Here is a 12399-nt window from a genome sequence, read left to right as displayed (position 1 = left end):
GACCTTAGGGAAAAAGCTCTCAGTTTTCCACCATTGAGTATGATGTTGGCTGTGGGTTTTTCATCTAAGACCTTTAGTATGTTGAGATATGTTCCCTTTAGACCTACTTGGTGGAGGGTTTTTATCATGAGTGGATGTTGTACTTTTGTCAGATCCTTTTTCTGCATCTGTTGAAATGATAATATGGTTGTTATCCTTTCTCTTACCTGATGTGATGCCTCACATTGATTGTTTTGTGCATATTAAACCATCCTTGCATTCCAGGAATAAATCCCTGTTGATTGCAGTATATGATTTTAGAAAATATTTTAGGGGCACCTGGGTGGCTCAGTGGGTTAAAGCCTCTGCCTTCGGCTCAGGTCATGATCTCAGGGTCTTGGGATCGAGCCCTGCATCTGGCTCTCTACTCGGCAGGGAGCCTGCTTCCCTTCCTCTCTCTCTGGCTGTCTCTCTGCCTATCTGTGATCTCTGTCTGTCAAATAAATAAACAAAATTAAAAAAAGAAAACAGAAAACTTTTAAAAAATACTTTATTGGATTTGGTTTGCTAATATTTTGTTGAGGATTTTGCATCTATATTCATAAGAGATATTGATCTGTTCTCTTGTTTTGTAATGTCTTTATCTGGTTTTGGTATTGGGGTAATATTGGCTTCATAGAATGAATTTGGAAGTTTTCCTTCCTCTTGTGTTCTTTGGAATAGTTTGAGAAGAATGGGTATTAACTCTTCTTTAAATGTTTGGTAGAATTCAACTACGAATTCATCTGGTCCTGGACTGGTGTTTTTTGATTATTGATTCAGTTTCATTGCTGGTGATTGGTCTGTTCAGACTTTTTAAGAATTTCTTCCTGCTTTAGTTTTGGTGGGTTATATTTTCTAGAAATTTACCTATTTCTTCTAAGTTGTTGAATTTGTTGATATTTAGGTTTTCATAATACTCTTTTAAAATTATTTATATTTCTGTGGTATTGGTTGTTATTTCTCTTCTTTCATTACTTATCTTATTTATTTGGGTCCTTTCTTTCTTTGTCTCTCTGTCTCTTTTTAAATGAATCTTGCCTAGAGGTTTATCAATTTTTTCTTGATCTTTTCAGAGAACCAGTTCCTAGTTTCATTGATCTGTTGTTTTTTTAGTTTTTGTGTCATTTATTTCTGCTCTTATATTTATTATTTCCTGTCTTTTGCTGGGTTTGGGTTTTCTTTTTCTAGCTTCTTTAGGTGTAAGGTTAGGGTATTTATTAAAGGTTTTTCTTGCTTCTTGAGATTAAGTCTGTATTACTGTAAACTTCCCTCTTAGAACTACTTTTGTTGTATCCCACAGATTATGGACTCTGTTTTTATTTTCATTTGTTTTCATGTAATTCTTTATTTCTTCTTTGATTTCTTGGTTGACCCATTCTTTTTTTTTTTTTTTTTAAGATTTTATTTATTTATTTGAAAGAGATCACAAGTAGGCAGAGAAGCAGGCAGAGAGAGGGGAGGAAGCAGGCTCCTTGCTGAGCAGAGAGCCCGACGTGGGGCTCCATCCCAGGACCCTGGGATCATGACCTGAGCCAAAGGCAGAGGCTTTAACCCACTGAGCCACCCAGGCAACCCCCCCATTCATTGTTTTATTTGTTTATTTTTTAAAAGATTTATTTTTGGGGTGCATCTGGATGTTGCAGTTGGTTAGGTGTCTGACTCTTGGTTTCTGTTCAGGTCATGATCTCAGAGTCATGGGATCAAGTTCGATATCCGGCTTTACTCTCTGCACAGTTTGCTTAAAGATTCTCTCTCTCTTTCTCTGTCCCACACCCCTGCCCTGCCATGTACTCTCTTCTCTCAATTAAATAAATAAATAAATCTAATCTTAAAAACAAAAAAATTTGTTTTTAGGTAATCTCTATACCTAACATGGAGCTTGAACTTAGAACTCTGAGATCAAGAGCCACGTGCTCACTCTATTGACTAAGCCAGCCAGGCTGCCCATCCCATTCAGTAGTATAATAACGTGTTATGTAACCTCCATATATTGTGCTCTTTTCTATTTTTTTTCCTGTGGTTGATTTTTTTCTTTTTTTAAAAAAAGACTTATTTATTTATTTATTTATTAGAGAGAGACAGACAGACAAGAGAAGGAACACAAGTCTGGGGAGTGGTGTAGAGGGAGAAGCCAGCGTCCCACAGAGCAGGGAGCCCAGTGTGGGGCTTGATCCCAGAACCCTGGGATCATGATCTGAGCTGAGGCAGATGCTTAACTTAATGACTGAGCTACCCATGAGCCCCTTGCGGTTGATTCCTAGTTTCATAGCATTGTGGTCAGAAAAGATGCATGGTATACACTTACTATCTTAACAACAGAATGGAAAAAAATTAAGCCAGAATGCTTTCACTTTTTTAAAGTTTTTATTTTTTTTATTTATAATTTTTTTTTTAAAGATTTTATCTATTTACTTGACAGAGAGAGAGGTCACAAGTAGGCAGAGAGGCAGGCAGAGAGAGAGGAGGAAGCAGGCCCCCCGCAGAGCAGAGAGCCCGATGCGGGGCTCGATCCCAGGACCCTGAGATCATGACCTGAGCCGAAGGCAGCGGCTCAATCCACTGAGCCACCCAGGCGCCCCTAAAGTTTTTATTTTTTAATTTTATTTATTTACTTACTTGACAGAGCACAAGTTGGCAGAGCGGCAGGTAGTGGGAGAAAGAGAAGTGGGCTCTCCGCTGAGCCGGGAGCCCAATTCAGGGCTCAGTTCTGGGACCCTGGGATCATGCCCTGAGCCGAAGGCAGATGCCCAAACAACTGAGCCATCCAGGCACCCCAACCAGAATGCTTTCTAACTAGCATATCTATTCCCATTTCTCTGTGTTCTTCTGTGAAATTTTTATATTTTGTAATCATAGATTTAATTTTGTGTTCTTTGACTTAATATATCATAAGCAGGTTTTTTCCTGTGTGTTCTTCATTGATCATTTTCAGTGTCAGTATAACAGCATCTTTATGAATGTAGGCCTTTCCCTTTTAGGGGGTTAACCTTTATTTATTTATTTATTTTTTAAGATTTTATTTATTTATTTGACAGACAGAGATCACAAGTAGGCGGAGAGGCAGGCAGAGAGAGAGAGGGGGGAAGCAGGCTCCCTGCTGAACAGAGAGCCCGATGCGGGGCTCGATCCCAGGACCCTGGGATCATGACCTGAGCCGAAGGCAGAGGCTTTAACCCACTGAGCCACCCAGGCACCCTGTATTGTAAACCTTTAATATAAATACCCAGTAGTAAGATTGCTGAATCAAAAATAATTTTTTTTAAAGTAGCTCTTAAAAAGTACTACCAGCTGTTTTCCAGAAAGATAGCACTTGTTTATGTTGTTTTCCAGAAAGATAGCACTTGTTTATGTTGTCACCAGCAATGTATGAATGTACAGTTTCACATTGTTTCTACTTTTGATGCAGTTTAAGACTAAAGTGGTGCCAGGGTTTTAGAGTTTTTTTGGGGGGGAAGAAGGACAACCATGTAAAAGTTTTCATGATTCCAGGGACTCCTGGGTGGCTCAGTGGGTTAAAGCCTCTGCCAAGCAGAGAGCCTACTTCCGCCTCTCTCTCTGCCTGCCTCTCTGACTACTTGTGATCTCTGTCAAATAAATAAATAAAATCTTAAAAAAAAAAGTTGTCATGATTCCAGAACTCATAATTTGAAGTATGTATCTATATCGTTCTTTCTCAACTTGGGCATTTTTCCTTTACACTTAAATTTCCTTTATTTTATTTTATTATTTTTTTTAAAGATTTTATTTATTTATTTGACAGACAGGGATCACAAGTAGGCAGAGAGTCAGGCAGCGAGAGAGAGAGAGGGAGGAGGAAGCAGGCTCCCCGCTGAGCAGAGAGCCTGATGCAGGGCTGGATCCCAGGACCCTGCAATCATGACCTGAGCTGAAGGCAGAGGCTTTAACCCACTGAGCCACCCAGGCGCCCCTTAAATTTCCTTTAAAGTAGAATAACTGATTCCTAGCTTTAGGCACTAGAACTTTTACATCAGCATAGTTGTCTTACATGTCACTAGTATCTGATTATTTAAATACCCATATATTGCCAGATCTATTTTTATAATCTACTTAAAGATACTTAGAACACTTGGAAGCTTAGGCCCACAAAATACTTATGTTGTTTTTTACATATTAACCATATACTATTATTTATGAATCTGTAGTTCATTAGCCATTCCTAAGCCTATTTGGAATTTCTCACTGTTTGAAGGGAGAGTTATGCATATATGATGTATGTTCCAATAATGCTTAATTTTTTAAAAAAGATTTTATTCAGAGAGAGTGTGTGGGGAAGGAGCAGAGGGAGAGAGACAGGCAGACTCCGTTATGAGCGTAGCCCTTAATGCGGGGCCTGATCTCAGGACCCCAAGATCATGACCTGAGCTGAAACCAAGAGTCAGACACTTAACCAGCTGAGCCACCCACATGCTCACAAATAATGTTTTATTAATAGGTACACACTGTAAAATGTAATTTGTAATCCCCATTTTCTTTATTGGCAAGGAAAAGATAATGGGTCTTATGTATGTTTATATAGGTAACCTCTACATATTCACAAGAGCTAACAGGATTAGAACTTGTCTTGAGATTTGAATTTAGGTTTTTCTTTTTTCCTAGCAACTGGTAGTACTTAAGAAATACATTCTAAGTGTAAGTGGTCATGAGTGATAGTAGAAAGTATGCTAAACCCTGAAGTCTGAAAATCTGGGTTCCCCATCCAGGTTTTGTCTCTGAACAAGTTGTTTGACCCTCTGGGTCTCATTTCCCACATCTTTGAACAGAAAGGAACTGGAGTCTAGCCCTGTAGTCTCTTGTCAATCTTAATATGCCATTTTGTAAATAGAACAAGTAATTTTACGTTATTTGTTTCAAAATGTGTAGAATTAAAAATGAATGACTTGGCTCCTGCCCCATTTTTTTCTCTTAGATGATTTCCTCAAGCCACAGATAAAAACGCATCCTGAAAATACAGTTGCTCTAAGAGGCATGAATGTGACTCTGACGTGCACTGCAGTGAGCAGCAGCGACTCACCCATGTCTACTGTGTGGCGCAAAGACAGTGAAATCCTGAATGACATCGATGTTGAGAATTTTGTTCGTTATCAGCAGCAAGCTGGAGAAGCTCTAGAATATACGAGTGTCTTACATCTTTTCAATGTGAATTTCACAGATGAAGGAAGATATCAGTGTATCGTTACTAATCACTTTGGATCTAATTATTCTCAAAAAGCCAAACTGACTGTGAATGGTAAGGAGTTCTGGTCCCTGACGGTTCTATAGTTAGAAGGATTTTTCGTGTTCAATTTTTGAACCACTTGGACAAGAAAATGAGGCTAAGCCTGACATTTGAGGGGAGATTTTAGTGTTTTATATTAATTAAGGTTGTGATAATACGTACACTGGGTTACCATTTTGTCCAGTTATGTCCCTAATTGGTCCTTGGTTGGAAGCGAGGTGGGGAGTTTCATGGCCCCAGGAGATAGGCTGCTTTTCTTGTTGTTTCTGCTTTTGAAAAAATTCTTTTGAAATTCTCTATTCTTTCTAGAACCATAATTCTGTTCTGAAAACTGAAATGTATTCCTGCCACTGTTCACAGGACTTTATAATAACGAAGTATTTAGGACATTTCTGGGTGCAGTGATTGTTATGTTATGTAGTCACACAGAATCATTTTTTAAATTAATGCTCTTCTTTACTGTGGTTGTAAAAAAAGAACTTCTCCAAAACAGTTTGATTAATCAGTCACCTATCAGATTGAATCACTAAAACAGTTTAGGTTTTGTGCGACCAAAGGACATACTTGTGTCTTACTTCAGTGTTGTTTTATGAAATTTTTGAAAGCATACATTTTTTGTATTCTTTATTTTTTGGTATAAATTTTTTTAACATGCATTTGCCGTGTCAGCTTTGTAGATGTTAGCTTGGAAGGCACCATTTAGTCTCTTAAGTAAGGGAGTCATAATAAATGTACAGAGTTCTGAAAGGTTTATGGCCTTCTGCCTTTCCTGTCCCCATCAGAGAGATCAGGTAGTAGATGTGTCATGCATTCTAGAAGAATTTATTCATCACTGTACTCTTAAGTATTCTGAGGTTCGAAGAGAAAAGATGGCCTCTGTCAATCCAGAGAGCATGCCTTCTGAAAGAAATAGAATATTACAAGTTGGTACTTTGTGTGTGTGTGCATGTGTGTGTGTGTGTGTCTGTTCCCACCACCACCACTCCACCCACTTTGTTTCGGTAATCTTTCTTGAAACAGAGATGCCTTCTTTCCTGAAGACTCCAATGGATCTCACTATCCGCACTGGTGCCATGGCCAGATTAGAATGTGCTGCAGAGGGGCACCCTGCACCTCAGATTTCTTGGCAGAAAGATGGTGGCACCGACTTCCCTGCAGCTCGAGAAAGACGCATGCATGTCATGCCTGAGGATGATGTCTTCTTCATTGCCAACGTGAAAATAGAAGACATGGGAATCTATAGCTGCATGGCACAAAATATAGCCGGAGGCCTCTCAGCAAATGCCTCTCTCACAGTATTAGGTATGTGTATTGCCCCATGGGTCCTTGGTTTGGATGGAGCCTTTATATTTAAAAATAGGGTCTACTCTGGTCTTAATGGCAAAGAAGATCCAACTTTGAGATTTTAATAGTAATCCTTATATCTTGGTCACCGTGTTTTGCCAATACATGGCTGGGTCGTGTCAGCCTAGTATATTAGTGGATCAGAGAACTGAAATCTGCAGAAGCAGTGAGGGCAGAATTAGAAATCTTCATCACATGAGTTGAAAATTCAAATCCCCTTATCCTGTTACCTTGCCCTCTGGAGGTTTCTAATTCATACATGTTTTTTCTAGTATTCACCAGTGGGTTTGCAGTTGTTCTATACTGCTTCACAGACCACTCAAGACAATTTGTTTCTCCTCTAGCTCATTTTTGAAAAAAAAATTAATGAATAAAAATTACCATCTGTTGGTTAGATTTCCTGTTCTTCTTCCATTGTACTCCTCTTGATTCTGTGTTACGATAAAATAAAATGTCTTTTCCCTAAGTTCTCTGACAAGCCTATTTTTTTTTTTTCTTATGAGAATACTTTTCTTCATACTCAACCCAAAGGCGGATTCTGCTTTCTAGTTCTCTGTTTCCCCTTGATGTTAGGCTTTTCATTTTTTTTTTAATTTTTATTTTTTTTAAAGGATTTTATTTATTTATTTGACAGACAGAGATCATGTAGGCAGAGAGGCAGGCAGAGAGAGAGGAGGAAGCAGGCTCCTTGCTGAGCAGAGAGCCCAATGTGGGGCTGCATCCCAGGACCCTGGGATCATGACCTGAGCCTAAGGCAGAGGCTTTAACCCGCTGAGCCACCCAGGTGCCCCTGATGTTAGGTTTTTAAAAAGTTTGTTGGTTTGTGTTATTTCCTTGTGTAATCAGAAAAATAAGTATATTGTTTTAAAAATTTAGGATATATAGAAAATTAGAAAAAGGGAAAGTCACTAAAACACTGTTAAAGATTTTGGCATATGCTGGACTTTTTTAAAAACACATTTTCATGAAGTTACGTACCTACTTTTTTCCTTTTAAATACAGTAGCACAAGGGTTATTCTGTCATTGTCTTCAAAAAATATCATGTATTTGTACTATGGTTTACTTAACAACCTTACCTGCTAGATTTAAAGATCTTTTCCTTTATTTTTAAAAATTACAACTAATTTCATAATAAACCTATTCGTGTATAAATCTTTGACTTCCTTGCTTAGGATAGCTTGCCTAAGATGGAATTAGTAAGATTTTTGAGGCTTTTGCTTTTCTGAACACTAACTTCTAATCTTCCCGTGAGTATATGAAAGTGCTTACTTTTTTTTTTAAAGATTTTTATTTATTCATTTGATAGACAGAGATCACAATAGGCAGAGGCACGCAGAGAGAGAGAGGAAGGGAAGCAGGCTCCCCGCCGAGCAGAGAGCCTGACGTGGGGCTCGATCTCAGGACCCTGGGATCATGACCTGAGCTGAAGGCAGAGGCTTTAACCCAGTGAGCCACCCAGATGCCCCTACTTATTTATTTATTTTTTTAAAGATTTATTTATTTATCCTAGGGGGCGAGAGAGGGAGAGGGAGAGAGAGAATCTCAAGCAGATTGCATGCTGAGCGCGGAGCCGGACTCAGGGCTTGATCCCAGGATCTATAGATGATGACCTGAGCTGAAATCAAGAGTTGGCTGCTTAACCCACTGAGCCACCCATGCGCCCCTGAAATTGCTTACTTATTGCATCATTACCTCATTCATCTAATTCAACTAATCTATATATCTATATATCCTAAATTTTTAGGATTTAAGAAATAAAATTGTTTAACATTTTTTTATACAATCTTTCTGTTAGAGACACCCTCATTTATCAGACCCCTGGAGGATAAGACAGTAACCCGAGGTGAGACTGCAGTATTACAGTGCATAGCTGGAGGGAGTCCTGCCCCTCGTCTCAACTGGACCAAAGATGACGGGCCACTGCTGGTGACAGAACGGCACTTCTTTGCGGCAGCCAACCAGCTTCTCATCATTGTTGATGCTGGCCTGGAAGATGCTGGGAAATACACCTGCATTATGTCTAACACCCTTGGGACAGAACGTGGTCACATTTACCTAAATGTCATTTCATCTCCCAATTGTGACTCTTCCCAGAGTAGCATTGGGCATGAAGATGATGGCTGGACCACAGTTGGCATTGTCATCATTGTTGTGGTCTGCTGTGTTGTGGGCACCTCTTTGATCTGGGTCATTGTTATTTACCACATGAGAAGGAAGAATGAAGACTACAGTATCACAAACACAGGTGAGTGGTACCCAGTTGATACCTACAGCTTGTACTTGAGTCAGGAATGTAATATACAATTTATTATAAAATAGAAAAAGCTATGGAGCTTTGATCCTTTATGTATGGTAGAAGGAAGAGTTTTTTTGTTAAAATGTCCAACTTTGTTGAAATAATGGAATGTCTCCAATGAATTTTTTTTTTTTAAAGATTTAATGTATTTATTTGACAGAGATCACAAGTAGGCAGAGAGGCAGGCTGGGGTGGGGGGCGGTGCTTGGGAAGGAGATTCCCTGCTGAGCAGAGAGCCCAATGCGGGGCTCAATCCCAGGGTCCTGGGATCATGACCTGAGCTGAAGGCAGAGGCTTAACCCACTGAGCGACCCAGGCACCCCTCCGATGAATAATCTTAAGAATTTTTAGACAGTTCCCCCAAACTTTGCTCTTATAAACATGTTACAGGTGCACCTTCTTTCTTTAATGCCTAAGGCTCATTTCCGTCGAAGCTTCTCTGTGGGGGAAGAGTGGAGCCCTTCTGACTTGATCGGCCTTTCACACCGCTTCCCCGAAATCCTGAAAGAGAAGAGGCTCAGTCAGATAGTGAAAGTACGCCTATGGATTAGATTTTAGACTTTAGGATTTGCCTCTTTTAGTAATACTTTTAAAATGAATCTTTGAAAAGAATTTTAGCAAGAAAGAGTTTTGGGGGAAAATCCTAAGACCTGTTCGTAGTTAGATAACATTTTCCTGGCCATTGGGTATATCAGATTGGAGCACATTTGCACTATAGTCTTCTGAGTGTTGCCTAATGTTATTTGAAAGTTACAGATGTCTCTTTTACAGAGGAACTTAATCTGCCTGCAGACATTCCCAGCTACTTGTCTTCCCAAGGAACACTGTCAGAGCCGCAGGAAGGCTACAGCAACTCTGAGGCAGGCAGTCATCAGCAACTTATGCCTCCTGCCAATGGATATTTACACAAAGGCGCTGATGGTACTGACTCTTTGTTGTATATGCTTACAATTTTGGCCTATTTTGTTGAGTTTATTTGTCAGCGTATAGTTTTCCCATTAACCTGACACAACATTTTAAAGTAAGATACTCAGTGAAAACATTTGACTGCATGCGAAATAGGATGGAAATTGACTGAAATCGTACCAGAGAAGAAAATCATTTGACAGAAGAAACACATCCCAAAACAAGGGATTGGCGAACCCAGCAAAGTCTCCCAAGCCAAAGTATTATTATGAGAAGGAGGTGCTCTAGAAACTTTTTTGAGGTGTCTTATCTTTTTAAGGCATGAGCATTCTTCAGACCATATCCAAGGGAGGTTTGTGTCTCCTGCTGACAGGTTGATAGTCGCTGAAGTTTAAAGGGCAGTGACGATTCTCAGCATATGTTGGAGAAATCAAGAGAGATACAAGATGTTCCCTAATTAAATTGGCTTCTCAGTACTACTTTTCTGCCCCACTCCCCCCTTCCCTCAGGGAGTGACAGAACTCAGGGAGGTGAATTAAGGGATAGAAGAATTGGATTTGATTCCTAGTTCCTTTTTTCTGGCTCTGGGACCATGAACAAGTTACTGAAATCTGAGCTTTAACTTTCTTATTTTTAAAGTAAAGAAGCGATATTTTATAAAGCACTTCCCTCAGGATTCTCACAGATCCTTTCAACAAATAGGTGTTAGTCCTTCCAGCACTGTACAAATGAAAGGCCTTTTCTGTTCATACGGAGATTTTTTTAGGCTGAGCGTTAACAGAATTTATCAGTTTCATCACTAAATTGGATTTTATTTTGGCTTTCCATGGAAAGAGGGGTACTTCTAGCATTTAAAAGAATCTTTAAATGCCTCTGCTCTTTGAAATTGGTGGGAAATAACACTGCTTTCTGGGCCAAACTGACTTCCAGTTGTAACACTGTTGCTTGATCAGGAAGTTACTTGCTCTTTATTTCTCACTCTCTTTTTTTTCTCTTTGAACAGTTTTCAAAGCACATAACAGTCTGGGGAGCTCGTTATTAAACTTTACCTCTGCCAGACACGCACATGTGTCAGACAGGACTCTTGACCATCAGAGGCTTTCTCTAGGGGTACTTTAAGCCATGAGTGTTGCTTAATTCCTTGACTCCTGAAAGTAATGCAGGCTTTATGAAGTGAAGTCCTCCTAAGTCCTTGTTCTCTGCTTTAGTTCGCTTCAGCCAGACCTGTGTCTTGTAGCACAGTGCAGCTGCATCTTCGTTCCCTTGAATTAGGCATCACCTTATCCAGGCTGGACAGAAGTGGTTTACTGTAGTGTTCAAGAGCATGGGCCCCGGAGCCAGAGTGGTGCCCAAGTTTAGATTTCAGCCCTGTATTATAGCAGTGTTTTGGAGCAAGTTCCCTCAGGTCTCATTTGACAGGAGAAACACATCCCAAAACAAGGGATTGGCATACCTAGCAAAGTCTCCCAAGCCAAAGTATTTTATGAGAAGGAGGTGTAAATGGGGTAATGATAGTACCTACCTCATAGGGATGCTGTGAGGATTAAATTAGTTAATGCACAGAAGGACCTTGAGAGTTTACCTGGTTTATCAAGTAAGTGCTCAGTCGATGCCAGCTGTGGTGAAAATGAGGATGGCTGGGTGCAGAAAACTGGTGATTGGCAAAGCTGACTCCTTAACTCAAGGATTCTTTCCTGTGTCGTCATCAGGTGGTCCTGGTACCCGGGTTATTTGCTCAGATTGTTATGATAATGCCAACATCTACTCCAGGACCCGAGAATACTGTCCGTACACCTATATTGCTGAGGAAGATGTTCTAGATCAGACACTGTCCAGCCTCATGGTCCAGATGCCCAAAGAGACGTATTTGGCACATCCTCCCCCAGATGCCCCTACCCTGGAGAGCCTGGTGTCATCAGCAGACAAAGAGATGGCTGCCTTTCCCACCAACCATGAGAGGATAAATGAGAAGAAACTTCCCTCCACACAGATGAACGGTGGTAAAGGACACAGTCTTTTTTGTTTACTTTGTTTTTACTCTCACCTACTTGATTTTTCCTTCTGTCATATAAGTAGCACTCTGATTTGGCAGGAAGCAAACAAATTGGAATAATAGAGTAATTAGCTACAGCTAGCTGGTATAAATTAGGGCCAGAGATTTTCAGAGATTAGAATTAGAGACGTCTGCATCAGTAGGATGGAAACAGCTTCTGTGGGAGTATCAAGATCACACTTCTAAAAATTCAAAAGCCATATAGAAAAAGCTTTAAAAAAGTTTCATATAGGTTTAATTTTTTCTTCCATCTTTATTTAAACAATGGAGATTGGAAATGCTGAGGATATAATTTGGTGGAGATTTTTCCTGAGAAGATTTAAAAATGATTTGGTTGCTGTTCTAGAGGATAAATACTGAATGAGAGTATCACTTAGCCAGTGTTTGATTTCGTCTGTGAGGCATTATGATCCAGGTCCCAAAGTGGGGAAGCAGTTGTGGGATGACCCAGGAAAAGAAACACATGTCACATTGTGCAGAGAAGGCATTTGGTAACAACTTGGTCAGTAAAACGGAACTCTTTGTAGACCATGAAGGGCACT

The 12399-nt window shown here is 39.9% G+C and overlaps 1 protein-coding gene across 6 annotated transcripts in view; it reads left to right on the top strand.

The window, feature by feature from the left end:
• LRIG2 (leucine rich repeats and immunoglobulin like domains 2) overlaps nt 1–12399 on the top strand; it is a 71387-nt gene that overhangs the window by 52564 nt on the left and 6424 nt on the right. For 4 of the 6 annotated variants that reach the window (XR_006817814.1, XM_046001162.1, XM_046001174.1 and 1 more), the window contains exons 13-17: nt 4949–5269; nt 6278–6559; nt 8398–8847; nt 9655–9819; nt 11514–11804. Coding sequence is in view for 5 of the 6 variants with exons in the window: in XM_046001162.1 (XP_045857118.1) it covers nt 4949–5269; nt 6278–6559; nt 8398–8847; nt 9655–9819; nt 11514–11804 (1509 nt within the window). In the remaining variant the exon portion in view is untranslated. The remainder of the gene's footprint in view (nt 1–4948; nt 5270–6277; nt 6560–8397; nt 8848–9654; nt 9820–11513; nt 11805–12399) is intronic. The other 2 variants (XM_046001171.1, XM_046001168.1) reach the window with 2 other exon arrangements.

Source organism: Meles meles, chromosome 1 (assembly GCF_922984935.1).
Source record: "Meles meles chromosome 1, mMelMel3.1 paternal haplotype, whole genome shotgun sequence".
NCBI lineage: Eukaryota > Metazoa > Chordata > Mammalia > Carnivora > Mustelidae > Meles > Meles meles.
Note: the sequence above shows the minus strand (reverse complement) of the source record. Positions and strands in the feature narration are given on the sequence as shown.